Source organism: Xiphophorus maculatus, chromosome 16 (assembly GCF_002775205.1).
Source record: "Xiphophorus maculatus strain JP 163 A chromosome 16, X_maculatus-5.0-male, whole genome shotgun sequence".
In the NCBI taxonomy this organism is placed as follows: Eukaryota; Metazoa; Chordata; class Actinopteri; order Cyprinodontiformes; family Poeciliidae; genus Xiphophorus; species Xiphophorus maculatus.
Genome location: NC_036458.1, coordinates 25,218,139 through 25,233,637, shown reverse-complemented (window position 1 = coordinate 25,233,637; position 15,499 = coordinate 25,218,139). Strand labels below are relative to the sequence as shown.

Genomic DNA, 15,499 nt, shown 5'->3' with positions numbered 1-15,499 from the left:
GACTGAAAGAGATGTAAGTGTTCGACAGCGGGCGGCTGATCTGCTTTATGCTATGTGTGATCGCAGCAACGCTAAGCAGATTGTAGCAGAGATGCTGAGCTACCTGGAGACAGCGGACTATTCCATCAGAGAAGAGATGGTGCGTGTGAGACAATGATGCCCTGAAGAATTTGTGAATTAAGTAGATTACCACCAACTACTCTGATTCACTTTGAGTCTAACTCGAATGGGAATATGAGTATTATTAATTTTTTCTTCAGTATATAATACATTAACTGTAATCAGTGAAAGTAAGCAAAGGTGAGTGACTTCAATAAAGGAATCATTTTATGTTGGTTATTTTGGCAGAATAGCAAAATTGCTGGACACTCAGTTGATGCCAACTCCATGTGGCTGGCACAGAGCAACAGTCTGTAGCCTCGAGAGTAACCAACCCAAACGATGACTTTCCTGTGAGGTTTTTTTGTCCTAATTACAGGTTGCCTCTAAACATTGTGTTTATACTTCAAGCATAGAAAAACAAGATTAAGATTTGCTTTACCAAGAGAAGGTTTTGCTTTGGAGATATATCAATCACTCATAATTTTATTAAGCAAGTCCGATATTTGGATTTGTTTAATACTCATGATGCAGTATTAAACTGCAACAACAGTAGCTGAAAAACTGTTGATGCAGAGAGTGCAGAATGGTTGAAATCACAAGCAATAGGAACAATTCAATTGGAGTACGGAAACAACTAAATGGATGGCGTCACATAAAATGTTGGCAACACTGATGCCAACACTGAGAGTGGAGTTGCCCAAACATTGACAGACTTGTACTGTTTCCATGTAGGTGCTGAAAGTAGCCATCCTTGCAGAGAAGTACGCTGTGGATTACTCCTGGTATGTAGACACAATTCTTAACCTCATCCGCATTGCCGGGGACTATGTCAGCGAAGAGGTTTGGTACCGGGTCATTCAGATCGTGATCAACCGAGATGATGTTCAAGGCTACGCCGCCAAGACAGTCTTTGAGGTACCTCTGCCAAATAATTTATCAACAGCAATATTTTACTGATGCACTAAGGTTTTGTGGCCAATTTTTGTTCCAATTTTTCATGTCTGATATAGTCATGTTGTAAAATTCAGCTTGATTTAAAGTGGAACTCACAATATAGTCAAGGGGATTTGTCACAGGAATCAGGTAAAATATGTTACACCATTTAATTTGATAAGAAAATAAATATCCAACCACTCAATATGAAATTTGTTGATTTTTGGCAACAATGATTTATTCAAAGAAATCACAATACTAAGAAATAATAATAGTTATTCTGATAAATAGATCAGTAACCAAAAATCCCTCAAAAAATAATTATAGGTTAGATTTAAATCACTGTTTATATCAGCAAAAAAACCTAAATAATTAAATGTCCAAAATTTCCCGTTCTTTCTTTAAAGAGAATAATGTCTGCAAAGGAGTTCCATATCCTCAAAAAACAAAACAAAGTCCTGGAAGTTTTTCTCTGTTTTTATCCAAAGTCCCAATCCTAAATGAAAAATCCAAAACGTCAAACCTCTCCCCCAGCATCCCCCCCACCAAAAATTCCCCAAAAGAAAAGTAAAGTCCTGATCTCACCCGGAGCGTCTTTCTTTCCCCTCGGTGGTGTCCTCTTGCACCGGGCGGCGTTTCCTGGGTGCAATCTCCGATCTGATTTCTAAGTGCACGTTCTGCGGCGCTGGGGCGAACTTTGATTGTTGTTTTATGTCTTTTTAAATTTTTTTTTAACGTGTTCTAAACATTCAATCAAGTCAAATCTCCCCGCTGCACAGATCTGACGGTGTGTGTCTCCCTCTCCGTTTGTGCAGACGCACACACCCCTTTCCATTTACTAATTTCAACCACACCTTAAACCAGCATGATACTGCCCAAAATCAGTTTTAAACTGGAGATTCAGAATAATTTCAACAATGAAATAACAGCAACTGTTCTACAAAACAGTTTGATACATTTACTCTTTAATGTATTTATTCAGAAAAAAACAAACATAGTGGTTTTGTTACAATGTGATCAGTGATGGGATAGTTACTTTGAAAAAGTAACTTTAAATACCAAGGAGTGGTGGTGGTTAGAGCTTTTTGGCAGTACTTGCTATTAACTGAAAAAAAAAATGCTTTCAGTTTCTAGTATAAAATTTACATTTCTTAGTTTTGCTGTATAATGACCATTTTACCAGTGTGACAGGTGTAGTTTGCTGAATGAAATCAACAACCATTATTTATCCATCCAAACTTGAGTTCTTTGACTTCCATTTGTAAAGAAATGCATTTAACACTTTGCTTTTGCTTACAATGTAAATCTTTAGGGCACTAGAGCTGTAGTGGTAGAGGCAACACTAGAAGTTAAAAAATGTTTCTTAGCGCAGACATAACTCAACATGCTCATCAGATGTTTAATAATGTCTTGGTCAACCACTCTTCCATTCACGTTCAAACAACCAAGCTATTAAAAAGCTCTTTTAGCTTAAATATATGAAAGTGGGATGATTTTGTTGTAGGCCCTGCAAGCCCCGGCATGCCATGAGAATATGGTGAAGGTTGGAGGCTACATTCTGGGAGAATTTGGGAATCTGATTGCTGGGGACCCCCGGTCCAGGTACGTTCCATTTTGTACTTCTCTGTACACATCTGATATTTGAGGCTTAATGTTTACCTTGTTGTTTTTTTTTTCTCTAGTCCCCTGGTCCAGTTCAACCTTCTCCACTCTAAGTTCCACCTGTGCTCTGTGCCGACCCGTGCCCTTCTTCTGTCGGCTTACATCAAGTTTATTAACCTGTTCCCAGAAACTAAGGCCACAATCCAGGAGGTGTTGCGCTGCGATAGCCAGATCCGCAACTCAGATGTTGAACTGCAGCAGCGAGCTGTGGAGTATTTGAAGCTCTCTTCTATTGCCAGCACGGATGTCCTGGTAGCTCCAACCGCCCGCTTTGATCAAACTCAGCCGTGTAAAAGAATTCCACTTGCAAAGGTTTTGGTCTCCTTTCTCTCAGGCCACTGTTTTGGAAGAGATGCCTCCATTCCCTGAAAGGGAGTCATCAATTCTCGCTAAGCTAAAGAAGAAGAAGGGGCCAGGGGCAGTTTCTGTAACTGAGCTAGAAGACAGCAAAAGAGAGAGCGGCGAGTTGAATGGAGCAGGAGAACGGGGACCGGACCCATCAGTCATGGCTGCCTCTAATGCAGTAAGTTTCCTTTGTTTTCTACCAGCCCCTTCCCTGGTCAGATTGTACTCCATGTCTCCATGTTTTCCAGTCTACCCCATCTCCATCAGCTGACTTGCTGGGGATTCGTTCTGCGGTTCCAGTTAGCGCTCCAGCCAGCTCAGGCAGTCTACTGGTGGATGTTTTTTCAGAGGCGGGACCCACTGCATCTTCTGGCGCAGTGAACGATGACGGCTTCCTCAGGTGAAAATCCTACTCTGTTCATCAGCAGGTTCAGAATCGTCCAGATAAAGTCCAGTATGAATGACTGCACCTCTAGTTATTTATGTTATTCATGTAATGACTGATTGGTCACAAGCTAGTCTGAACGATTTAATCTTCTTAAGAGAAATGCACTATTGAGAGTGTAACCAAAAAAGAAGCAAAATTCCGTCCAGTAAGGAGGGAATTACCTGCTGTACATCTGTTCCACTAAAAGGATTTCACTGTAAAGTTTCTTAAAGCAGCACTCCTTTCTTGAAGGAAAATCCCACTAAGGCTATTGCAGCGTTTTTTAGAAGAGCAAAATAACTTTAAAAAAACTACTACAAGTGGACATGAACAGATGTGTTTTTCTGTTTGCGTCACTCCTAATTATCCTTAGCATTCATAAATAGCAGCTCTCATACTGGACCATCACATATACAGCACGCCATGTGCTGTTGATGTTGACCAGTGTTCAAGTACAGCTCCAAAAATGAGTGTCTGGAAAAAGTTTTAAAAAATTTCAGTCATTTCAGAAAGTGAAACTCTTAAATTATACATATTTTTTTATAGATTAATTACCAGTTACACATGACTGCTTTCAGGTGACTTGCTTTGTTCCTTCTGGTGTCTCTCATTTTCCTCTTGACCATTCTCCATAGCATTTCTATGGGGTTCTGGTTAGGCCCATCTAACATTAACACAACATTTTTCCTTCCACTTGACTTTCAATGAATATGGTTAAACTGTTTTTGCAAAATCAAAATGTTCTGAGATTGAATTTTGGGTTTTTATTAACTGCTTTTAATCTTAATCATTAAGATTGCAAGACAAAAAGCTTAAAATGTTTCACTATGTAGTAGGGGTTGAACAACATATTTTAAAGTTGACTACAATGGGTTAAAAGTCGAGTTGACGTTGACTAGCTGCAGTGACATAATAAAAACGTAAGCAAAAATACTTCACAGCAACTTACAGGCTTTGTTTGGAAAATTCACAGCACATATTGAAGAAAATCTCAGCTAATATTAAGCCTAAGTCTGTTATGCAGAATTAAAAGAACAAGAATCAGAACATTATCTCAGACTTCATTAGCAGCGGAGCAGAGGTGGTCTGAAAAGCTGCACAAAATAGAGACTGACTTTTTTTCTGAACACCAGCTGGTTGTGATGATCATAAACAAAATGTATGAACTGCAATTATGAGCGCATCACGTTCATAATTGCAGTCTTGCAACGCATTGACTACAATTAAATTCAGTGCTGCTCCCCTGCCCCAATGTGTAGCAGGACATTCCGCTGACTCAGCAGCGGCTCGCTGACTTTGCAGGATGAGCGGACATGCAGATGGCTGCACATATAGCCTATGTCAGATCCTCAGAATGTATTCTGAACTTCATTTAAAGATGTTGTAAAATAGTGTTTTTATAAAAGCATGAAGCTGCCAGCTTAGAAGCTTCAACACACAGGGTGACACTGATCAGTTGGATGGATTAAAAGCGTGACATCATACCAGTACTGCCCTAGTGTTTTTTTAATTATTATTTTATTCTTTTTTTTTTTTTTTTTAAGAAGTGGCCTTTCTTTGACAGTAATCTGACAGGAAGGGGGCTAAGAAAAGAGGGGCAGGAGAGAGAGACGTGGCCAAGGGAACAAAGCCTGGGAGTCGAACCCTAGACTACCGCGATTTACAGCCTTTTTATATGCAGGGCGCCGCGCCTGTGACATGCAATGCCCCTAATCCAGTATAGCAGGGGTCTCAAACTCCAGTCCTCGAGGGCCGCAGTCCTGCAACTTTTAGATGTGCCTCTGCTGCACCACCTGAATAGAATAATTAGGTCATTAGCAAGGCTCTGGAGAACTGATCTACACAAGGAGGAGGTAATTAAGCCATTTTATTCCAGTGTTTTGTACCTGTGGCACATCTAAAAACTGTAGGACTGCAGCCCTCGAGGACTGGAGTTTGAGACACCTGCAGTATAGCGTTTGCTGGAGTTTGCAGTACCCTTTTTTAAATTTACATTTGTAAACAATTTGAACTGTTTGATGAACTCACTTAGTTCATCTGTCATTTTTTTTTTTTGAAAATTCAGTTTTGTTACGTGATTGCGACTAGTTGAGTAGCCCCATAAAAAGTTATTGCAGAGTAAAGAATCAACTAGTCGACTAGTTGGTGCAACCCCTACTATGAAGTAAATATGAATTCCAGTATTTCTGAAATGAGTGACAAAAGTAACAATATGCAAATTTTTTGACATTCACTTGTCAAAAAAGTGGATGTCTGGCTGAGGTCACCAACAGGCTGTGGTCTGTTGGTGTTTATAGATTAGTGTGTTTGTGTTGGTTGTGTTGTGAGTCTGTTGGCTCTGTATGTCTTTGGTTTATCTTTGTCTCATTCAGACCTGTCAACCTGAAGATTATCAGTCCAAAAGTCATTAAAGAATGAACTTCAAATCAGGTTTCCTCCTGGCCTTCATTTCTGAACCACTAATATTTTCATGAACCTTGCTCATACAGGTGGTGTTGGAGTCATCTTATTATGCAGTCTAGTTCTAGATCGAAGTTAAATGAGCTGAAGGTTTAAAGCTAAAATCCAAACAGCACACTGCCTACGCACTGCTGGAGTCTAAAGTCCCTTAAACAAAAGCTGTGGCTCTAATGTTTTAACTATTGGAGCTGCATGGATCAGACTGTCAATTTCCAGTTTCTCGTTTTTCTAAAGCTTTGGCCAGATTTATTTAAAATTTTCCTTAAGGATTATAAATAACATTGAAGATATTTTGTTATTGCCTTTCTGTTGTGAGATATCATTAATTATATCTGAGGGACATATAAAGACATAATTCTAAAACCAAATCATTTTGTCTTTGTTTCAACTTGACAAGCAGTTTAAAACAAAGTCAAAGCAATTCTCCACCTTGAATTGACATTTTAAAGTCTTTGTCAGATTATATTATTGATTTGGCATGATCAACAGGACTGTATGAGTTTCTATATGCAATCCTTTGGGATCATAAACCATTTTCCTCACTGAGGCTGTTAACATTTCCAGATCCAGCCAGACTGACCGGTGGTCAGGGAGAGTTTATTTTAAATTCTGATTCTTGTCACCAACCAGTTCTTTATTCAGAAAATTAGAATTAAGTAAAATAAAAGCTTCTGTTTGTCTTTAAAGTAGCGTAGGTTGTGTGACACTGTTGGTTTAATCAGAGACCTATGATGCTAGTCTCCTATACTGGCCAGAAAACTGAAATACCTTCAACATAAAGTTCTCTGTCAGGACTCATTTTATTTTTCTTCAACTTGAGGTCGTGTAAGGTAAACCTTAGGACAAAAGAGAAACTTTTCTGTAGCAATCTGATTGGAGGACTGATCACTGATTTAGACTTCAGGGTTGGCAGATCTGTAACACTTGTTGATTTGTTATCTTGCTCTGTATGTGACTGTCTTTCGTCTTTTTCTCTCCTTCCCCTTTCTCTTATTTCCCTCTTTGTGTGTGTGTGTGTTTTGACTTGACTGTGTGTTTGTTCCCTGTCCTCTATCGTGATTGTATACTGACAGAGATCTGGAACAACCCCCTGAGACCTCCGATCCTCTTTTGGTGGAGGGTTCTGGTGACTCGGAGTAAGGTCCCTGTAGTAGACTTAATCAAGAAATACAAACGTGGCACCTCGTCAATTCATATTGTTAAACTAGCCTGTATAATTATGCTGTCTTACTGAGTGGCAAGCCTTACCAGCACATTAGCTTTATTTAGACATCTGATGTGGTGATGGTTATTCCCTCTGAACAGCAACATTGCCATAATCAGCTGTCATGAAAGAAAACCTTTGGTTAATTGTTTTTGGTTGCACTTCTTTCCATCTGACACATTTTGGACACCAGTTGCACAAAGTTTTAGTTTTTTTTTTGTTTGTTTTTCTCAAACAATATATGTAACAATATGTCTTTGTTACTCTTTTTTTTTTTTCAAATTTAAAAATGGCTAAGTTGATGGTGTAAGGAGTTTTGTGAAAAGTCATGCACGGTAAAAAACACAATCTCATCAAGTTTTATTGGTCTAGTTTCTAGTGGAAATTTCTTAGTTTTGTTTTAATTCAAGTGTGCTAACGTACAAGTCAATTTTCAGTAGAAAATACGGGCTGGTTCCAAGTCAAGAAATTCTTGATTTTGATGAAATAGTACTAGTTACAAGTGAAATAATCTGCTAGTACAAGATATTTTTCTCATATTATAAATTATAATATGGCAAATATGAAAACGCCCAATATTATCCATTCCATCATGTTCCCCAACTGTTGTAGGCAACTGCTGAAACTAACTAATAAAGAAACTTGTAATCTAACAAAGTTGCCTTTAAAATCAAGTAATCAGTAAAGTAACAAAGTTTAAGTTTTCAAGGAGTTATCATAGATGAAGTTACTTTTTAAGGCAACTACGGGGTTTCCTCCAGAAAACTAGCTAAGCCCGGTGGTCGGGGCACGGAGACGGTCCACCAGCGACCCACCGTGTTTTCGTATTAAAAGACGTTAAGTTGACAGAAATGTAAAATATTAGAGTAATTATATATAATATGGGAAGACATTGTCAGTGAAATGTTATTTAAACCAACAACTATGAAGTTGTTGGTTTAAATAGTTTAATATAAAAAATACAATTAAAATTAAAGTTGCAAGCAGCATTGGAGGCCCTCCAGCCTCATGGTGACCGCAGGAGCTCCAGCAACCTGATGACGCACAAAAAAAAATCTGGTGCAGATCGGCTGATGTATTAAGAAGATATAGCTGTTGGAAAGATTTAGGAGACACGGTGGAGTCAAATTACAATTTAATGCTGCTGGGCTCTTTTAAAAGTTAACAAAGGTCAATCATATCAGAGAGAAGTTCAGCAGCTAGACACACCGTTTACAAAGTAGAAACATCTCTCAAACTGACAAAGCATTTCTCCTAGGGTTTTTATTTTGGTTTGTATCAGTGGAACTGGAAACTGTAAATGGTAAAATGACTTAAATCAGTTTTCATCACATTACTATTAACACTTTGAGTAAGTTATTTGGAATTTGTAGTTGAAAAGTCTCTCCAACTCATTCTACTTGGGTTGTATTAATTTAGAAAAAGTAAGTTTTTGATAATTGTGCGGTTTTTTTCCCCAAGTACTTTGGCTCAACACTGCATCCATCCAAATACAAATGCTTTACTTGAAGCTTTTCTTTTCTTTTCTAGAGCCAGTGATTTATCTCATCTGACTCGTGATAAAGAGATAATCCTGGTGTTTCCATGAATAAGAGTGCATTTACATAACAGAACATCAGAAGTCTCCATGTTTCATCTGAAAGATGGCAACAAAATTTTAATAACAGGCCAAAACAATTGAGAATGAGACAAAATGGCAGAAAAATAGCTACTATAGGTACTAGCCATGTTGCATTTTAAATATTTGTATCCCATCAAAAATGAAAAGACTCGTATTGGTGGACCTCTTTAATCTTTAGTTCTTCGTGCTTATTTATGCATTAGCTGTTTTCATTGCTTTATTAATCCCATTTTCCTACTAAGTCTAAAAGATTCGTGTCCTCTCTAATCAGGCAATCACACAGTAAACAGAAGAATGAATTGCTTGAAATCCAGCAATAGCTATGGAGACACCTGCATGTTTTTTCTTTTTAAAATGCAGTTCATGGCATGAAACTTTGAACGCTGTCACAGTACAGGGAAGTCTGCATATAGAATGCAGAATTAATGACTCAAACAATATCTATTCCTTTCATTCCTTTTCCATTTGCTTCAGCACAGCTGTAAAGCTTGAGAGACTTACCAGACATATGTAGAGTACATGCCAATGGGTTGCACAACTGTTTAACTAAATGGGTTTAATTATGTCATATTTTGGGTTAAAATGCTTTTACTAACAACCTCTGCATTTTATTCCCTTGTCCCTCTGTCTTCCCCTCCTGTGGCTCCTCTCGATTCTTTGTTGCTGTCCTGTTAAAACAATGGCTTTGTGATCTCCCATCTCTTCTTCGTCTTGTTTTTGGATTATCCTGTTTGCTCATCTCTGGGCTGCCTGTTCATCCCTGTGCTGTCCTGTGGTCTCTCAGCTCTGCTCCTCCCTCTGAGGATCCTGCTCCTCCTTTATCTGAAGCAGAGGAGCTTCTTAACAAGTAAGGTTGTCTTCTGTACATTTTGCAGTGTTCAGTAATCATCTTTTAGGCAGGGTTCTAACCCGTCTTTTAGATGCTTTGTTTGCCAATATTCCACCACAACTTCACTTGTAATTCCAATTACAGCTATGTAGTTTATGCCCAGTTCACCCGGCAAGATTTGCCAATTTTTGTGCAGCTTCTCCCCTTCAGACAATCTTATGAACACCCTGATTTTCAGGATGGTTCTTAGGATAACCTTAAGAGATATTCCTGGTGTGTTAAGAGTGATCTGTTCCGATCAGAAAGACGTCTGGACTGCATCAATCTAAAATGGGAGGATATTCAGTGTAATGGATTGGCTTGACCAATAATGCAACATGTTGAATGTGACGTGCAGCTAATCGGAAAGCAAGACAATATAAACACAGACAGGAATCCAAAACACAGAACAGCTGTTATGGCTACTCTTTTTCTGGCGTTGCTGTGGACAAAAAGAAAAAACAGGACTCGCCTCACTTTGGTAGTGTAACAAGTTGAGCACTGCCATCCCCACTTCTTTACTGCAACACTGTTCTTTTTGTATAATTTTTCTATCCCTCAAAAAAAAAAAAACATAATCGATTTTCTATGGGATTTTCTGCTAGACATCTGAACATTGGTGAGTGAAATCACCTGGAAACCACACACTGTACGACCAAACCTGTTGTAGCTAAGATTCTTTTTTTATTGTCACGTTTTAAAAAATCATGTTTTGAAAATGTGCAATTTTGAATTCTTGCCGTGTGAACCAGGCATTAGGGCTGCACCTAATATCTCTTACTTGTCCACCTTTTGCTGTCCAGTTTTAATTTCATATTCAAGATAAAATTGATCCAAATTCTTTAAAGCAAAACAATAATTCTCATCATTTTTGCTTAAATTTACTTCTATTTAAGTTGTTTGACTATTGTCAATCATTCAATTTTTCTTAGATTTTTTTGCCCTCCGCTTTAGTGTAGATAAATAGCAACTGAAGCTATGATTACCACGTTCTGCAACACTCTCCTCCTCTGGTGGACTGCTGTCTGAAAGATTACAGCATCCATATCAGGGATACAATAAGAACACATGGTGATGTAAACATGAAAGTACATTTTAACAAATGAATTGTCTCCCTCCAGGTTTGTCTGCAAGAACAATGGGGTTCTGTTCGAAAATCAACTTCTGCAGATTGGCATCAAGTCAGAGTACAGACAGAACCTAGGTGAGTTTACTCTGCATCAATATGCGATGCTTTGTGTGGATTAAGATGTTCCATCATATTGGGTGGATTGTTTCGCTGTCACCTTGACATCAATGGAATCCTAATGCTGGGTCGCAGATGACGTAGTACCGACGTCACGCAATGCAGTTGGGGGTCAGGATATAAATGCAGCCCATTTACATCTGTTGATCCAGCATAAAAATGCCTAAAGTCTGTGTCTGATACAGTTGTTCCAACATTCTAATACAGAGAAAGATAAATATTATTTTTGTGTTCCAAAGGTAGTTGGTCACAAGGGAGTTGATTTTTAAAAACTTATCGAAGAAAGAAGATTGGGAAGAGAAGGTCCCAAGGCCTCTATCTGACTCTGGTCAGATAGACACAAATATTCTAATTCTGTCAAAAGTTAACTGGATACTGGTATAACATATGTTTTACTTTGGAAAAAAATAGGATATGGAATACCCAGATCATGTAGGACACTATTTGGGGTGTGTTGCACATGACAATTCAAAAATATGATGAGTACTGTGTAAAACTGCTTTCTCCAACTAAAAAAGCCATCACAGGACTATGGTACAATGAGAAACCACCAGCTGTAAAGGAGTTTGTGGTTAACTGCAGTCAAACGGAATGCGTTCATAATAAGCTTGGTTTATGATATTCCAAAAGCACAATCGTGGTCAATATAATAATTTGACTCTTATATGTTGGCCTGTCGCGATAAACGATAAATCAATTAATCGTACGATAAATTAAAACTACTGACGTCATTTTAATTATCGGCATTATCGTCTCTTCCGACCTTTTTCTCTTTCAGCTAATGACACTGAATGAAAAAGGCTCAACTCCGGTGCTCTCCACTGACTCCTCCCTTCCTCATTTCCTTAGTTTAATGCCCAGCGCACACGACAGGATCTTAGAGCTGTCAGCCGATTGTCGGCCCATTTTCAAAACCTGACAGATCACACATTAGCCGACAGAAATCCTAGGTATAACGGTTCGATCGGGTTCGTTCCTGCCGTGTGGTGTCCAACAATGGGCACAAAATAATGGCTACTAGTCCAGTTAACTAATTTTAAAACCAGGTATTAATCAATACTTTACTACAATCTACCTGCAATGCATGTGGCTAGTGTCAGCGTAAAGTCCTGACTGAATGAAAATCATTAGAACCAATTTACGTCACGTTAATGAAGAACAGCTGAAAAGTTACCGGTTTTGCTCCAACTCCTTCCCTTGTCATTTCTATATTCTTTGCATGTTGAATAATCATGAATGTTGTTTCCACGAATCATCCGCTGGACTTCGGGTTGCGCTGTGTCAGCTGTTTGGGATTCTCTTCTGTAATTTCCCCTCAGAAAACACGGAGGAGAATCCACGCTTTCTGATTGGCTACCTGTCACATTGAACAGGTGCAGTTTAAGCTCCCAGTCGGGGAAAACCCTGATTTAGATCGGAGCAGCAACAATGATCTACCATAACACACCACACAATCTTAAAAAGACCAACGTGCTAAGATTGTCATAAGGGGAAAAATAGGATCAAAAAATCATGTAGTGTGAATTATTGCATCAGGTAGTCGATGTGCCCATCTTCTCTATTTAAATCTAATTATTACTGAAGGGCAACATAATATACAGACTTCATAATCTGCAGTCTTTTAGTTGAATGCAGTATTTATTTACACTTTGGCTTTATGTTTAGTTTTTTTTCAGTACATTTTTTGTTAATGGAGACTGAGAATCCATTTTATTTTTGTTTTTGGTTGTTTTGTTTATTTTGTTTATCAGTTCCAGTGTTTAGTGTTCTTTTGAAAATAAAGTGTGTCTATCTTTGGCAGGAAATCGCATGTGTTATTACATCATTTTCAGTGTAAAAAGGTCTTCAAGCAATATTATCGTTTATCGCAATAATTTTTGACACAATTAATCGTTCAGCAAAATTTGCTATCGTGACGGGCCTACTTATATGTGCAGCTATCCAAAATGAGGATATGCGATCATTAATATCATCAGTTCGAGGTAGGAAAAAAACAAACAAACCCAACTTTGTGCAATTTTTGGGACCCTTTCTGCTCTGCTGCTGACAAAGAAGTCCAAGATAATGTTCTGATTCTTGTTCTTTTAATTCTGTATAATAGACTTATTATAAACTTTTTTTTTATTAATATTTGCTGTTAATTTTGCTAGTAAATCCTGTAAGTTGCTGTGAAGTATTCCTGATGTCAGTGCAACTAGTCAACGTTGACTCGACTTTTATCATGTTTCTGTCAATTTTAAAAATATGAAGCCATGCAACCCCTAGTCTGCATACTGCAGAAATGAAAATCTTTGCAAGGATTCCTATGAATTTGGCTCAGTTAATGTGTGAGACTTTGCCTGCTGAGTGTAAATCTCTTTGTTCCCTCTCCATGTTAACAGTGAATGTGTTCTCCTTCCTCAGGGAGAATGTATTTGTTCTATGGTAACAAAACATCAGTACAGTTCGCCAGCTTTACCACCACAGTGAGCTGTCCCGGAGAGCTTCAGACTCATATCCTTGGAATAGGTTACCAGAATACACAAAGTTTTAAATGCTTTAAATTAATTAACACTATTAATTACATCTATTAAATGATCTAAACTCTGTCCATTCTTTGTTAAAGTTTCTGTAGAAGAAGAAAGCTGAAGAAGAGCATCCAGTTGAAACTGGATCACCCTCTCTTTACAAACACACAGATAAAAATGCCAGTTATGCTCCTCAAATGTGTAGCTATCATTCTTCTCCATGTCGGGACATTAACAGCAGGCTGACTCAAGTATGTAGTTGGAAGTCCTTGACAACTGTCTACAGCTCAACGTTCAGAGCAAACCAGTGGAACCACTAGTGGAGGGTGGAGCACAAATCCAGCAGGTCCTGAACATCGAGTGCCTGACAGACTTCTCCGATGCTCCACTTCTCAACATCAAGTTCAGGTAAGCTTTGATTTCTTTTCCACTAGCTAGCAAACTGGTATGTTGACAGTCACAGTTTGGTTTAGGTGTAGTAGCTGAAGCATCGAGAATGATAAAACTGTTACTCTTTAGTCATTAAATAACTAGTGAATACAAATATTGCTAACCTCAAAATTCTGTGAAAGCAAAGATTTAGATTTACTTTTTAACATAAATGTCAGACATGAGCAGCATGCGCTAAAATGGGTTTTATCTGCAACCTGCTTCAGGGTTTCCCCCATTGTATTATAAGCCTGGCAGCCCGCCATGCTTTACTAGGACCCCCTCCTGGCTAAGTGTTGCTTGGTTATGTTTTTAGGAAAATAATACTAAGAAGAAAATAAATCGCTTACAATTTTTAAATTATTATTTAAGCTGGACTGCAAGCATCTTTGTTGCTCTGAACGTTTCACTGGTGGAGCAGATTTATTCCTAAAATATAGGTTTATAGAAGATAGTTTTATACTTTATGCATTTAAAGGCAGAGAGCGGACCAATAACACTTCTGTCGCCTCTGCACGTTGCCTCGTGCGCCACCGCTGCTTGATGAAGTTTATCTCGGCGCGGACCATGCCTCTTTTCACTCAAACTGGACGCACGCTCACTTGTATGGATATTTACATCAACTTCCTGTGAGGAATTATGTTTCTTTGGAGATATCAAGGTAGGAGTTTAAACCCCGCCGCATTAGCTCTGGTTGCACAACTCTATGTGAACCGTAGGAATAACTTGTCGCGACTTCAGAGGAGTGCGTTGAGGGAGCAGTGAGAATGATTTGTATTTGTGAAAAAAGAATAATGTACGGCGTTTACATCTCAACACGCTGCCCAGCGTGTGGCTGTCTGCACTGATAAAGTTTATATATGTGTTCCCGGTTGGCCGGTGCGTTAGTGTTTAACGAACCAGCCCTAACCATCTTGCAGGTTCGGCCCGGTTATTTTAGTATTATTTTTCCGGTTACACGATGCAACAAACCATATGAAATGGTTTGTCCATTTAGTAAGCCAGAGTTGATGCGCACGGTGGCATGAAGATCAGGAAAAACTCGTCCCATAAACTTGAGTCAGAACAGTTTTTGTGACTCTTATTAAAAACTCAACAGACACAAAATGGAAGAGCTACTAAAGCCACATTAGCAGTATTGAATTAAATCTCCCATTTGTTGCACATCTCTGCGCAATGCAGCGGGTTTAACTCATCATGCCTGGAGCAGAATCTGACTTGAGGGCCCCTCTTGCTGCTAAAAACATCAGCACCTCTGACAGCTTCTGCATTAGATTTAGTTAAATCTGGGAGAGAGGAAGTAGTTTAATTTGCCAACCTAAAAAGGAATAAGTCATAATTGCAGTTTACTAACTTGTGTTTGTGAACAAACAAAGTTCATTGTCAAAGATTAAACTCAAGGCATCAGATTGTTGCTGTGCTAACAAAACAATTTGAAGTTTTACAAAGCAAGTATGCTGAAACTATTAAATCAAATTCTGCAGCATTGATAATCTCAATAAACAAATGTTACATTTATGTATGTATCTGTGGTCTGTGTTTAAAATATTAGCATTTATGGGCCCTTGAAACCCTGGGGCCTTCTGGAGCTGCTGTCTTAATGTGGATTAAACAAAAGTGCAAATAATTAATATTCGTTTTAATTGTATTTTTTTGATTTGTTGTTTTTCAGACTAGTTGTAGGTTTAAATAGCA

General features: G+C 38.4%; 1 protein-coding gene across 3 annotated transcripts in view; it reads left to right on the top strand.

Moving 5' to 3' along the window:
- The window catches only part of LOC102229798 (AP-2 complex subunit alpha-2-like), a 35,404-nt gene that overhangs the window by 12,730 nt on the left and 7,175 nt on the right, over positions 1–15,499 (top strand). Inside the window, exons 8-18 of one of the 3 annotated variants that reach the window (XM_023348602.1) lie at positions 2–139; positions 835–1,017; positions 2,540–2,637; positions 2,718–2,949; positions 3,032–3,220; positions 3,291–3,442; positions 7,003–7,065; positions 9,539–9,601; positions 10,744–10,826; positions 13,272–13,361; positions 13,660–13,783. In XM_023348602.1, coding sequence (XP_023204370.1) covers positions 2–139; positions 835–1,017; positions 2,540–2,637; positions 2,718–2,949; positions 3,032–3,220; positions 3,291–3,442; positions 7,003–7,065; positions 9,539–9,601; positions 10,744–10,826; positions 13,272–13,361; positions 13,660–13,783 — 1,415 coding nt within the window. The remainder of the gene's footprint in view (position 1; positions 140–834; positions 1,018–2,539; positions 2,638–2,717; positions 2,950–3,031; positions 3,221–3,290; positions 3,443–7,002; positions 7,066–9,538; positions 9,602–10,743; positions 10,827–13,271; positions 13,362–13,659; positions 13,784–15,499) is intronic. The other 2 variants (XM_023348603.1, XM_023348604.1) reach the window with 2 other exon arrangements.